The 13,977-nt window shown below is 33.4% G+C and overlaps 1 protein-coding gene across 1 annotated transcript in view; it reads left to right on the top strand.

The window, feature by feature from the left end:
- Positions 1 to 5,451, top strand: part of LOC131073166 (rhomboid-like protein 19) — a 146,352-nt gene extending 140,901 nt beyond the window's left edge. Inside the window, exon 8 of the mRNA XM_058009566.2 lies at positions 4,916 to 5,451. Coding sequence (XP_057865549.2) covers positions 4,916 to 5,015 — 100 coding nt within the window. The 3' untranslated portion in view covers positions 5,016 to 5,451. The remainder of the gene's footprint in view (positions 1 to 4,915) is intronic.
- The last annotated feature ends 8,526 nt before the right edge of the window (positions 5,452 to 13,977 follow it).

Below are 13,977 nucleotides of genomic sequence, written 5' to 3' on the forward strand. Positions count from 1 at the left end.
TTTTATATCTGGGTCCTTCATTAGCGTAGAAAGTTCTTGCACAAATTTGTCTGTTGTAGACATTCTTCCAGCTTTGTTACGCAACCAATGACCATTACCCAACAAGCTGGCAGGAAAAACTTGTGCTCTAATACCACTGTAATATCCCCCCTTGATTAGTATTTCTTAATTTTCTAGAATTTGGGATATTTTTTATTTGTTCTTTTGTTTTTGCTTATTCTTGATTTTTTGCTTTTGTCTTCTGGTTTGAATTGAAAATACAAAGACTTGGAAATAATTAATGAAAGAAAATTACAAACTGTAATCAAACACCTTTTTAACAATTCCAAACCCTTGATTGCCAAGTGCAATATTTAAATTATTAAACATACCAAGTTTGATAGATAATATTGGAGTCAATACAAAAGCTGAAAATAATCTTGATCAACTATGGCAATAGTCAAAATTCATGAAAAAAATCTAGTCCAATGCAAAACCCACGTTGTGGCTACAATAGGCAACTCAAGATTCCACGCATCAACTAGAGATGCAAAGACTGAAGGTTAAAGTTGGGAAGGCCGGCTAGAATATGCGATCTGATTTGGATTTGAAAACCTTCCAAAATTTGCCCTTAGCTCTTAGGCAAGCCCTTGCATTTGTACATTTGGCTTCTTGGTTGGTACGGCTGGTCTGAGAACACATAAATGAAATAAAACTACCTTTCCAATCAGCTGATAAAACCCTCTGAAATACTTCATCAAAATCTGCAATCAATGGCACTATAAACCCTTGTAAAAAACAAATAAATTGTCTTTTTAATGACTTCACAATATTGCCTAGCAACCCTTTAAATAAATTCAAACAGCACTATAACCCTGCATATAACATATCAATCTCTATCGCCCAGTTGTAGAAAAACCATAGAAACAATACCCAAAACGAAAAGGAGCTTCCTTTGAAAGATATGAACCAAAACTTGTAATTGAAAGCTCAAATGCAACCTCTGAATTTTTTTTGAATCCTCCACCAAAATCTGTATTTGAAAGCTCAAATGCAACCTTTAATTGAGGCTACTTGTAGTGATGTCCTTGGGTGATCGCTCACACTTGCAGATACATGACTCTATGAGAGATTTCGTTCTCAAAGATTGAAAGTTCTCTAGAGAAACCCTTGTTTCTCCACAAGTTGCAATTTTGTGCATTCAAGAACAATGCCATAATAGCTTTCCAAAATAAACTTTTATATTCTCCTCAGACGCCATGCACAAATCATTAAATTTATTATTTTATTGACTTTATTAAACTTCTCCAAACTGGGCGCCATTTTATTGACAATTTATGTGACTTTATAAAGTCACTTTATAGTAAAGTAACTTTAATTTATTTAAATAAAACATTAAAGCCCAATTTTTTTGATTTTCAATCAAAACAAAATATGTAAATGCTTATAAATATTAATATAATCCTCTGGCTATGCCATTTACCAACCAAAAAAAATAAAATTTTATATTCTTTAATATTTAAATATTTATTCATAATCATCGCCTAGCCATTGAAACTGACAACGGATGCTACACATGTGCCCACTCGTTTGAACTCCTGAAATGTCAAACAAAACCCCCTGCAAGGTTCACCAGTCCCTGGATGGGTTCCCTATCCACTATATTAGCCTACAGGAACCATTGCTGATAGGCTAACCCTGCTAAAATCACTCACACTAAGGAAGGTGCAAAATGGGGACATGACATTCCCTAACAAAGAACTCCTCAAATATGACATAATTGGCTTTTTCACAGTTGCTGTCCCAAATATAAGTTCACTCCTCAACAAGCAATAGATGTTGTTGAGCATCATTAAATCTGATTTGCAACCTAGGAGACCAAATTCTTCTGCCACTATACAAGAGGATGCGACATAAGAGTGAATACCATCTAAAATGAACAATGCCACAATCCTTTTTTAATTCAGATAAACTCTAATGTAGGCCATTAGAAATGAAGGTGGAATAAACATAAGGCCTACTCATAAATAAAAGTGATTTTTTAGTTCCAGGGTAGTTTTGTACAATGAAATGTAGTATAGGAAGGACTGATAAAATCAGTCTGCCTTTCCTGACTACACAAATCTTATTTAATGTGTTGGACAGTTGCCAATTAGACCACAACCATTGACAACCACTTACAACAATCTCTTAACAGCTAACCAAAGCCAACAAGGGACTAACAAAATAGTTGGTGAAACAAATACTAACAAATTAAAAGTTCAAAATAGATTAACTAAACATGTATTCACACATGAATTTCTGAATTAATTTCTGTGACTCAATTACTTCTTGCATCTCGACCAATATTTTATAGTCAAATCAAGGAACCTGAGCAATGACATACGTCTTTTTTAAAATCTGTAAGTTAATGAAATTGTTACCAGATTAGTTGACAGAAAAGAAAAGATTATTGTCTCTTGGAAGAACTGAACATTGAAGAGAAATAATAACCCAAGCCAAGAGATTAGCAAAGCATGGTGTTTTGATCTCCCTGCCCTTGAGCGAAAATTAACTGCCAGAGAAAAGTTCGTCTCCACATGGCTGGGGGAAGGGGGATGGTTGCATGGTTGGGGTGAACTCAGATGGTTATAATAGAACAAACTGAGCAGAGTGAGGGTCACTGACTTGACTCAACCAATGACAGACATTCCATGATGAAATCAAAACAAAATTAGATAAGCATACTATTATGATTGTTTTGTGACAGATTAATGCAGAATGTGATTTGGTAGTGTCACTTGTTGCTCACAATGGGAGACTAGTTATGCATGTTTAGTATCTCACTGCTTATGATAATGCATGATACCCAAAGGATCTGTGAACTTTCCAGTCTATATGCGAATTAAAACATCATATGCATGCAGAATCAAGAGAAGTTGGAGACCATTCACAGATATTGTTGACAAAGTCAACACTGACTATCTAGAGGAGTTCATTTTGATGAAATGGGGATGCATATAGAAAATTTACTCAAGAAGCCAATTCTGTATAGAAACTAGTACAACACCATCAATTTCTGTCATCGAAACATTTGAACTTTATTTATAGGATATGCATAGGAAAATACTAAATGATATCTAATTGAAAAAAATAATCTCAATTATGCATAGAGGTCTTGTGAAACCTAGTCAATGACAAATGTAATTGTTGTCTTTTTCTTTAAATGAAAGCTTTATTTGTTGATATAAAAGGTTCCAAAGTTAACCCTTTAAGTGTAGAAAGGTCCAAAACAGTTTTCAGCACAGAAGTCTCCATCCAACCATTGATGAGAGGATGATTATGTATTAGAAAATAACATTCTAGATCCAGTATTCTCAGTTAACAAATCTTGTAAATGATTGTTATATTATTGTTCATTTGAGATATTTTTACCATTTTGCCAAGATAGTAAAACTTGAGTTATTACATTGCAATTAGTGCTTTTTTTGGCAATGGTAATTATTCAGAGATTAAAATTCATTCCTTAACTATTTCTATATTGATAATTTCTAAGACATTTCTATATTGTTATTTGTGATGCATATCCAAGTAAATACATATAAATTGCAGACTTTCATATACCACAGATGACTGCATTGCATGGTAGGATTTAAACTTCCCTACTTACATCTATGTCAAGAGTTGCATTATGAAACATCTAGAAGCAATAGCAATTGTGTAATCAAATAATATTAATTTTTGAAAATAATGACCGTAAAGGATATAAATTTAACAACTCATCATAGATTTCTCCTAGAACTAATTGTTTCTCAATGTCATCGGTGAGAACAAAGCTTTTGTTTTTATTGCGTTAGAGATATATGGCCTTTGGCACTATCTGTGTCATCTTGACCTCCCTTTAACAAATCTGCCCTCTTAATATCAAATGTCATGTCACTCAAGTTAATAATATTTTTCTAGTGGACATATTCTATAGTACTACCTTGGGGATGAGAAACTCCACAACTGACTTGTAGATGATGCTTTTGGATCATTATTGTGTTTGTATAGTAGATTCTTACCAAAGTACCCCAGGGATGGGGACAGAAAATTGCTTTCTTGGTTTGCACAATAGGTTTTTTATTTCAACAAGTACAGTACTTTAGAGAATTAAGTTTTATAAATCTTTTAGCTTTAAACCTTTCTTAGCTGTCATATTTTTTCCCCCTGTTTTGGCATATTTATATAGATCTTTTTCTTTGGTTTCCTCTCAGGCTATGGTTTCTTACTTGAGTTTGTTAGCAAGACTCAAAACATGGAAATGTATAATATACCAAAATTCGATCCAGAACTCACCTTTGAAAATTGCACTGTGAATACAAAAATTGCACCTTAGATGAGTGAAATTAAATATAAAATCTTCTTGGGGTTCATTCATGGCATTTGGTAGCTTTTATGTAAAGAATATCTGGGTTTTCGTAGTTGTTTTTGAAGATTTCTATCTTCAATTACTTATCAAGAGTCTAGAAGAAACATCAATATAATATCTTGCTTTCTCTCCCCTACTTTCTCAACTTCCATGCTTGCCAAGATTGTGACAACTCCTTGGAATTCTGCTTGTTTAGTTTTCTTCCTCGGTACCTTTTGACTTTTAAAACCAGCTAATAACGAGTTTCAAACAGAGGAATATATAATTGAAATGACTTGGTGAAGATGGGGTTGCTTCAGCACTTGTCTTTTACTAGTTTCGTTGTTTGGCAAACATTCTCGGGTGTAGAACAGTAGTACTATTCAAAATCGGTAAGAATTAATGCTAGAAAACTTGTAGCCTTCATGCATGCACAGATTGGCGAATTGAATAGAAACACTTTGGTTACACAAAATAATTTCTTGGATATAGAAAGGTGTTGATGCCTTTTTTTTATTGAGAGAAGCAAACAGGAACATTGTCTCATATCATAACTCAAACTTTCAGAGAACGAGGGGCTCGGGCCTTGGATGAAAGGTTAGGAACTGCAAATTCTGGAGAAGCTGTTGGCGAACGTCTGCCTCAAGATGCTTCTAACAATGTATAACTTTTTATGGAGTTATTTATTCTCCTAGGACTCTGTATTGCATGCTCGGGATTAGTTATTGAGGAAGTCAAGAGAGACAAACTCCTATGAGGAATCCATATCAAGCACTATAATATTTGTCAATATGCATTAAATTGACCCTTTTTGTATGTCATTGGACCTTTGTCATTTTGAATCCATTATTTGTCAAAGGATTAGTATTTGGTACAGACCAAGAATCTCATTATTTTGAATATCATATATGTTGATTTTTCTCTGAGGTAGTTGGAAGTTAAAGTATTAGTTGAGTTTTTTCATACTTTCGAGTGAGAAGCAAAAATAGTTTCTACTGCTCATTACAAAGAGCAGCATAATGTTTATTTAGATCTGAGGACCATGTTTCAGGTGTTGGGTATTACCTTTCTATGCCAATATTATGTTTCTTAATTTCTTGCCATTGAACATTTAAGGAAATTTGAGTGCAACAATTTGGATAAATATATTTTAACATTTTGTAGAATGCTTTTGATTATTCCTGAATTTTATATTTGACAAACTTTTGTACATGTCATGATAAAGAAGCTGAGATTCTTTTATATGTTTCTTTCCAGCATCGTGGCCTGCACATTGTGTTCACAGTTAGGAAGAATAACTTAATTCTAAGAAGGCTCTTTATTAGTTTCAAACAATATTTCGTTGAATACATTTTCTTGAACCTTAATAGTACATTTGAGTTGATATAAGAGAAAAGTCAAAAAATACAGCTTTTGTATACGAAAAAATGACGGAGATCTAAGTAGTAACCCAGATGAAGCGTAAACCGTAGTGTACCTGAGCCATGATAAGTAAACACCGTACTACCATAACAATGATCATAAAGTTTTACCAAAGTGATCAAAACACCAAAGCATGAACATCAATAGGCATTCAGTATACTCTTGTTGGATATGGACTTCTACCTTTCCCTAGGATGGATGATTCCTCTTGCGATATGATTTAGACATCAGGTCAAGGAGCTCTTGTAGCCTGAGGAACTGGCGTGTTTCTGCTGCCATGTAATTTGTCTATCACAGAGCTTCGAAACTGGAATTTGAAAAAAGCATGGGCTAGCATTTGAGATCTGAGACTCGCCAGCTCCAAAAAAGAAAGCAGACAATAAACGTCAGTAATTATGTCAGACAGAAATCTGATCAGGTTGAATGGTCTTCCCATGACAATCCATCATGTTGAAGAAGCCTTTTTCTCCTTTTTTGATAAGTGAAAATAGAATGTAAGTAGAGAACCCTGAGCTGGAACAGGACCTGACAAGATGGACTCATTGAAAATCAAGAACTGAGCTCATCTATCACATGATTTATTTAGCATGCTATTTGGTGACAGATTATTACAGGATCATCCTTTTTCCACATAATGCTTCTTGTTTGACTCTTGCCACCACAAAATATTATATTTCCACGGATATTGTGGATTATTTGTCGTTCAGAGTTGTAAACTGCTTGCTATTTCCTCACAAGCCTCTATCGCCATGTTGGTCCAGCACATTTTAAATGACTACTTTTGGATTTGCAAATTCATTTGGCTATAAAAAACTCTTTCAAGTCGCTTCAGTTCATTATGTTGATTTTCTGTTAACTCCATAAGTGCACATCATAGGAGGTCAGAAGGAATCTTATAGAATGGTGTGCAATGAAGCTACATTGGTCCAACTATCAAGTTAGCATTAAAGACAAGTTGACCATGGCATTATAAGCGTAGTTAAATCTTGAATGAATAGCGAAGAAAGAAAACTATGTTGTGGCAATACAAATTCCAGTTTGTAAATATGCTAATTCTTTTCAATTCTTTGTATATGCGACGATGGAAGTTTCCAAGGAAAGAAAATTTTCATCACAGAAGTTTGTGATTCGGCATAAGCAAGCATGCTTTATGGAACGTAAAGATGAAGGTAACGTGTAATCTACATAATAGCATTATTGTACCTTCACCATCAAGCCAACTGAAGCAAACCAAGTGGTTGTGTTTCTAATACATATTACTGTTCTGAAAGTAATGTAGAATGAACGATTTGAAATTTGAAATTTTATTGAACCCACGAGCAATTCTATATAATCATGTTTGTTTTCCAAATTAATTATGAGTTTGAATGTGCTTTGTCCCCGCTTCAGTTATGTTCGAAACTCTGAAATTTACAAGGGCCCAGTATATTGAATTAGAGATTTGTCCATAGGCGACATATTAATAAATGGTTCGAAGTTAATTTGGCATAGAAAGTAGCGAGAGAGATCTGATTCGGCATAGAAATCGGTAGAAAGATTTCTGTTGTCCCCATAAGTGAGATAAAAAAATATGGGTAAAAGATTCATCCAGCCTAGAGAGCAAGTAAAGAGATTTTATTTATAGCACATTATATGAGGTTTATTTCAATAATATTCGACGCTTGTGAATGAAAACATCGGCACTCTTTTTAAATAGTTGTTCTTGTGTTTCTGTAAGTTCTGGTATTGAAGGAGAGGTGAACGATTAACTGCCCCATTTTGTTACTTTTGCTCTCAGTAAAAAAATTACAAATTTCTTGAACGATATTGATAGCGTTTTCATTGATAACTTTTGACTTTGTAGTATCCTAACGTGGAGTACTTGCAATTAAAATATTTATTCTCAATATAGAGATATGTGAAAAATGTATTATATTTGATAGATGAGATGGCATGAAATAGTGTAGAGTTAGGTCAATAATAGTTGAGATCAATGACATCTTGCAAGTTTAATCTATTCCAATGTTCAATATAGAGATACGTGAAAAATGTATTATATTTGATAGATGAGATGGCATGAAATAGTGTATAGTTAGGTCAATAATAGTAGAGATCAATGACATCTTGCAAGTTTAATCTATTCCAATGTTATTTGGACAATGAAGATTATAGATATTAGATATGACTTTGATTCATATTAGGTGCAATTAAGATTAACACAATTGAAATTGGATGTGTTCAAAGTAAAATAATTCATAAGTGTCGAAAATAAAATGAATTTTAAAATAATTTAAAGTTATATAAGTCTAAAATAAATAAAAAAGTTCAACAATGATATTTTTAAAAATGATATACATTTATTATTTTTTTTTATATTTTTTAATTTTTTTTAAGGTGTCAAAGTAAACTTTAAGTAAACTTTAATGATGTTGATATGACACACCCTCTAGTACCATGTGAAATGTTTTTGACTTGGGGCTGTGAATCGATGAGGTCACAAATGAAGGACCTCATTTTCATTTAACAAAGGTGAGGCTCAAACCTGCGAGCACATTAGATGAGTGAAGGCACAAGCTTGCGATCACAATGATCCAATGGAAATTTTAACCTTGGTGGTCACAACAACACTACTTAACCGGCACACTATGGGAAGAACCCCATTATTTATCTATATTTTAGATGAAGAGATATTTTAATTTAATTTGAAGTACAATCTTAATTGTATCTCTAATTCTAACCCCTAATCCTAACCCGAACTCTAACTTTCACCCTTACTCTAATCCTATTTCTAACCATAATAATAATTGTAACTCTAATTGTAACTACAACTTTGATTATAATCCTAACTATAGCTCTAATTCTAATTGTAACCTTGATCCTAATTCTATTGTAAACGTAATTTCATAACCCTATTTATATCTCTAGTCCTAACTCTAAATTGTAAGCCTAACCCTAAGTTTAATTATAACCTTATCACTAACTCTAACTACAATTCTAATTCTTAAGCTAACTCTAATTTTAACTCTAACATTAAGATAATTGTTTAAGTTTGATAAGAGAAGCTTTCTTTACATTTGTCTAATCATAATAATAACCATTATGCTAACCCTCATTTGGAATCCAACCTTAACTTTATAACTTTTTTTTTTCCCTCTTATTTTAGCCCTAATTTTAATTCTCATTCTAACTCTATGATTATAATGATTTTAGAATTACAATTATTAAGATTAGAGTTATAATTTAATTGATAGATGTAGAATTAGGGCTATAATTATTTTGGTTATAACAAGCCTAGAGAATAATTATAACTTTAATTTTAATATTATTTTAAAATATTTATAATTATTTTAAATTTTAAAATAATAACTAGTAAGTTAGAATTATGTTTTATATAAACCTTAAAATTAAATAATTATATCAATAAAATAATTTATATGATGTAAATTCTACTTTTAATTCTAATTCTAAAAACTTAAGTCTTATTTAAATTAATTAAATATATCATGACCATTTACTATTATCTAGTCAATCTTTAAATTATTGTTAGGACTAATTTGGATTAGAGCTATAATTTAATTAATAGCTATAAAATTGAAGTTATAATTAATTATTTTAGTTATAATAGAGAATAATTATAATCTTAATTTTACAATTATTTTAATTTTTAAAATAACTAATAAGTTAGAATTATATTTTATATAAACCTTAAAATTAAATAACTAATTAATAAAAGTAATTTATATAATCTAAATTTTATTTTTAATTCTAATTCTAAACACTTAAATCTTATTTAAATTAATTAAATATATTTTAATTATTTAATAGTATCTAGCCTATCTTTAAATTGTCGTCATGATTGATCTATCAATTAGATTACATTTATATAATATTCTAGTATTAAAAAAAAGGGCTCCGTCAAATTGTGCAATTTCGCAAAATCTAGGGCAACAAGCGAATGCGAGTGCAAATCATAAAAGCTCCAATTGCAAAGATGGATCATACAAGGCAAATCAACAACAAGGCACTGGCAGAATTAAGCAGCTATGTCTCCATCCACAACCAAGCCGAAGGGAAAATAGTAACAATAGATGTTACCAGTGAATCAAAGATCGATATTAAATTCCTCAAAGAATTGGCAATAATATGTCGATTTATAGGCCCTAGAATGGAGAGGGCAAAAAACAAAAGTTGGATCGAAAGAACATGGAAGACGCAGGAAATTACAAAATTTATTCTAAAGGGCTTTTTCATTGTCATATTTGCTATAGCAAAAGAGAGGGGAAAAGTCCTCTAAGGGGGACTATGGAGAATGGAAGAGCAACCGTTATACGTACACAAATGGCATCGCATTTTAACCAACTTATAACGAAACCCTATGATAAACCCTCTTCGGATAAGATTGAATAACCTGTCGTTGGAATACTAGACGAAAGAGAGACCGGAGAAGATTGGCAGGACTTTGGGCACCTTGATGGATATTGGTATTCATATAGCCGATGGAGACTCTTACTTATATGCGCGATTAAAGGTTGCGACAGTGAGGGAGGTTCCTACATAGTTAAAATTGATAGTCAATGAAGTGGTATGGATGGAGGAGGTGGCTATTGAAGAAGAAACATATTGTTGTCTTAGGGAAGCCACTTGTGTGGTGTCTCAGCGAAAGAAGAATGTTTGGATTTGTTGGTTGAAAATTTTGTATACTTGGTAAGATGTGCAAAATTGTGGTTTCAACCACAACGTGTCAGTGTAAAACTTTCCTAATTTAGGGAAGGCTCTGCCTTTTCTACTATTGCTAACTAAACACTTAATCTAATTTAGGTGGGATGACAAGCTTTTCTTTCTTTTTTTAGAAAAAGAGTATATTCTTTTCTCTTCCTAGAAAAGAAACAAGAAACAATAGTTTTAAAAAGATAAATACATCAGCTTAAAGCAATAACAAGAGGATGAAGTTTCTTGAAAGCACAAAGACTTCTGTCACCTCCTTTGGGACAGGAAAACAATAACTAAGCACAAAGTCTTGAGTTCCCACTATCCTATCTACCTTTTTTCAAAATAATAAAACAAGAACAATGAACATCATATAACATCACAAAGTCTGCAAGTATGATGCACCTTCGAATGGGAACAATCACAAGCATAAAGTCTTGCAATTTTTCTTAGATTTTAACTAATAACTAAACTAATTCAACCCTCACTATTTACAACACAAAGTTTGCGAAAAATCAGAGTGAAGCTTTTTTCAACAACTTTACTATAGTAGTCTCAAGCAAATATAAAGCACTATGCCACTATGACACAAGAATACAATGGATACAAAGTATTGTTTCAACACAAAGTCTGAAATTCACAACCTTCTTGATATTACTTGAGAAAAATAATTTTACAAATATAAAGCTCAAAGTCTCTATGATTGCAAATTTCTACAAAGTTTTCTTGTTTGCTAAAAAGATTAAGATTACGAAAGGCACCCTCGTGTATATATAGGAGAGAGGTTGAGAGAAAAAAGTGGGAGAAGTCTAACTAACTGAGACTTTTTCCACAGCTAATTAACCATGACTTATTCAAATTACAGTTCTATGACTAACCAACTTGTAATTTGTTTACATGTAATTACAATTTACAAGGTTACAAGTGAGAATCCACTTGTAATCATGAATCTTGACACTACATGTAATTTGTCGAAAGGAAAATACATAAAACAAAATGCCAGTGTCATGAGACACTTCTTATTCTTTTCTATCTCTAGCCATGATGGACTGGAATCTCTCAATGGATTTCTACAACTCATCAGGATCAGGACCTGCTGTATTCCTAGAAACAACAATAGTCTTGATGATAACGTCAAAATACCTTACTGTTGTTGATGTGTGTTCCTCAAGATTAGTTTGCATTTTATCATGAAAAGATTAGCAACTCACAAGCCGATAGATCGAAGTCACTGTAAACTGTTCTGATTCTAGTTCTTGGTGAAATCCTAACACTATTCCAAAAAGTATCAAAACCTCATAGAACAATTATCCATCCCGACTTGAAATCTTATAGGACATCTTCTCAAATTGAGATATGACACCTTGCTTCATCTCAACACTCATTTCAAGAGTAGCTTGTACATCTTTGATAACCAATGATTTGTTGGTCATACGTTCCTCAAATTCTATGTACCTTTCTCTACTTGGTATTACCATATTGTTGCACAAGATTTCCAACTTGATCTGATCCATCTTATGCCAGATCTCGAAATCTTTCTCAATTGAACCTAGACTTTGGTTAAAAGCCTCTAAGGTCTGATTCAACTTCATTTTTGCTGCTCTCACATTGCTCAATACGTGTAATGCTTTCTTCAACACTTGAGTACTTTGATCAATCAGTTGATCTACCCAAAAACCAATTGCCTTAGCTTTCTGAGTAGCTTTCTACGATTGCTTAATAGATTCTTCTGAAGTGGAGGAGGTCAAAGGATCAACCTGTTCTGAAGAGTTAGTGATCTTTTGGATCACTGTGATGAGTTGTGATTTCTTTTCTTTGAGCTCATTTTTCTTTGCCTGGAGCTCATCATAACTCTGGACGAGGGAAGCCACCGAATCCTGAGCATCATGTATAATACCTGTATGCGTCTTCTTACCAAGTTCCACCCTTGTGAGCCTGTAATTTGACAATTGCATTTCTTCTGGTGGTTTTTTAACTAAAGGCTCTGCAACTTCTGCATATTCCATTTTATTATTGTCCACTACCACCCGTGAGGCTGTATTTGCCTTCTTAACAACCCTTGGTTTAGGTTTCCCGAGTTGCTGGAAATAAAATAAGTCGGGAAAGATTTCCTGCATCTTCCTTTTAGGGATGATTGAACTCAACCATGGAGGTAGCTCTAAAGAGTTCATGTCCGAGACAACAACTATGATTTGTGAAGAAATGGGCTCTGCTTGTACCACAGTTGTCACTCTAGGAGAAGCCTCTATTTGAACAACAACAAGTGTTTGTTCAGGTGACAAATCATGACTAGCTTTAGTCACGAACGTGTCAAAACTTATGACATAAGTATCAACCTCAAGAAGTGATATGCTGGACAAAATAACATATGAGGGATTCACATCAAAGACATTCTCCAAGCCACCATGAGAAGTCTCAACAGGTACTTCTACATTAGTACAAATAGATGTACTTAGTTCAATAGGATCTACATGAACAATGGAGAAAGAGTCCACATCCGTATCAATTGGAGAAATAGGTACATCCAATGGCAATTGGGGAACTGAGTGAGGAGAACCTGAGTCCATAGTAGGAGGGGATCCTAATGTGCTCTCCTCATGTGCTTCACCCTTAGGGTCAATGACATGGATCTGCACTTGGGGTTTCTCTTTCCCTTTCAATGTCACTTCTTGTGGAGGAATGACTAAGGCTCTACTCACCCTTAACTTGATCCCTATTCCTGAAGAAGAACCACCTTCGTTGGACTTGATTTTGACTTCAAATTTACACCCAACTGGTCTAGATGAATCATTTTCTACTCCACCTTTGATTTTGATGGTTTTGACATTATTGTTCTTCAACCAAGCATTGGTGTTAGCAAGAAGGGGATGAAATCTATAAAAAATGGAAATACACTCCTTATGTGACCACTAGGGAGATGGAAGAGGGGCTTCAACAATTATTTGTTCTATATACTTTGGATCGAGAATTCTCCTCTCATCTATCATTTTCTCTGGGATCTTAGTTAAATCCAAATCCACAATTTGATCCAAGGTGAGCCTGTTGTAATCCATTCTCTTGATGTCTTCTTCTATGCAAATATCAACCCATATATCCTCAAGGCGATAAACATGAGTAAAGGCTCTTGATTTTGTCCTTCATCCCTTGATAATCAAAATCTTTCCTCTCCTTGAACTTCTTCAATTAAATTTCTTGAAGTTCAGTTTCCATTACCTTGGCTCTTGTTGAGGTGGTCAAAGAGTACCGACCAATTTGCAATGGATTGTGAGAGGATATATTGATACCTTTTTTATGATTGGCTAGATGGACTGCATGAACTACCATCAATTGTCTAGCCAACTCCATCATAATAAGCTTGTCGGTGGGATATCTAGGTAGCATATATGGTTGACCTTCTAAACATCCAACCCTCATGTAAGTGAAAGTTGGGAACTGCAGGAACAAACATCCATATTCATTCACCTTCCTCCATGTTGCCTCAAACACTCTCCCATTCTTGAGTGTTTTGTCAAATAAGCACA

This window comes from Cryptomeria japonica, chromosome 1 (assembly GCF_030272615.1).
Source record: "Cryptomeria japonica chromosome 1, Sugi_1.0, whole genome shotgun sequence".
NCBI lineage: Eukaryota > Viridiplantae > Streptophyta > Pinopsida > Cupressales > Cupressaceae > Cryptomeria > Cryptomeria japonica.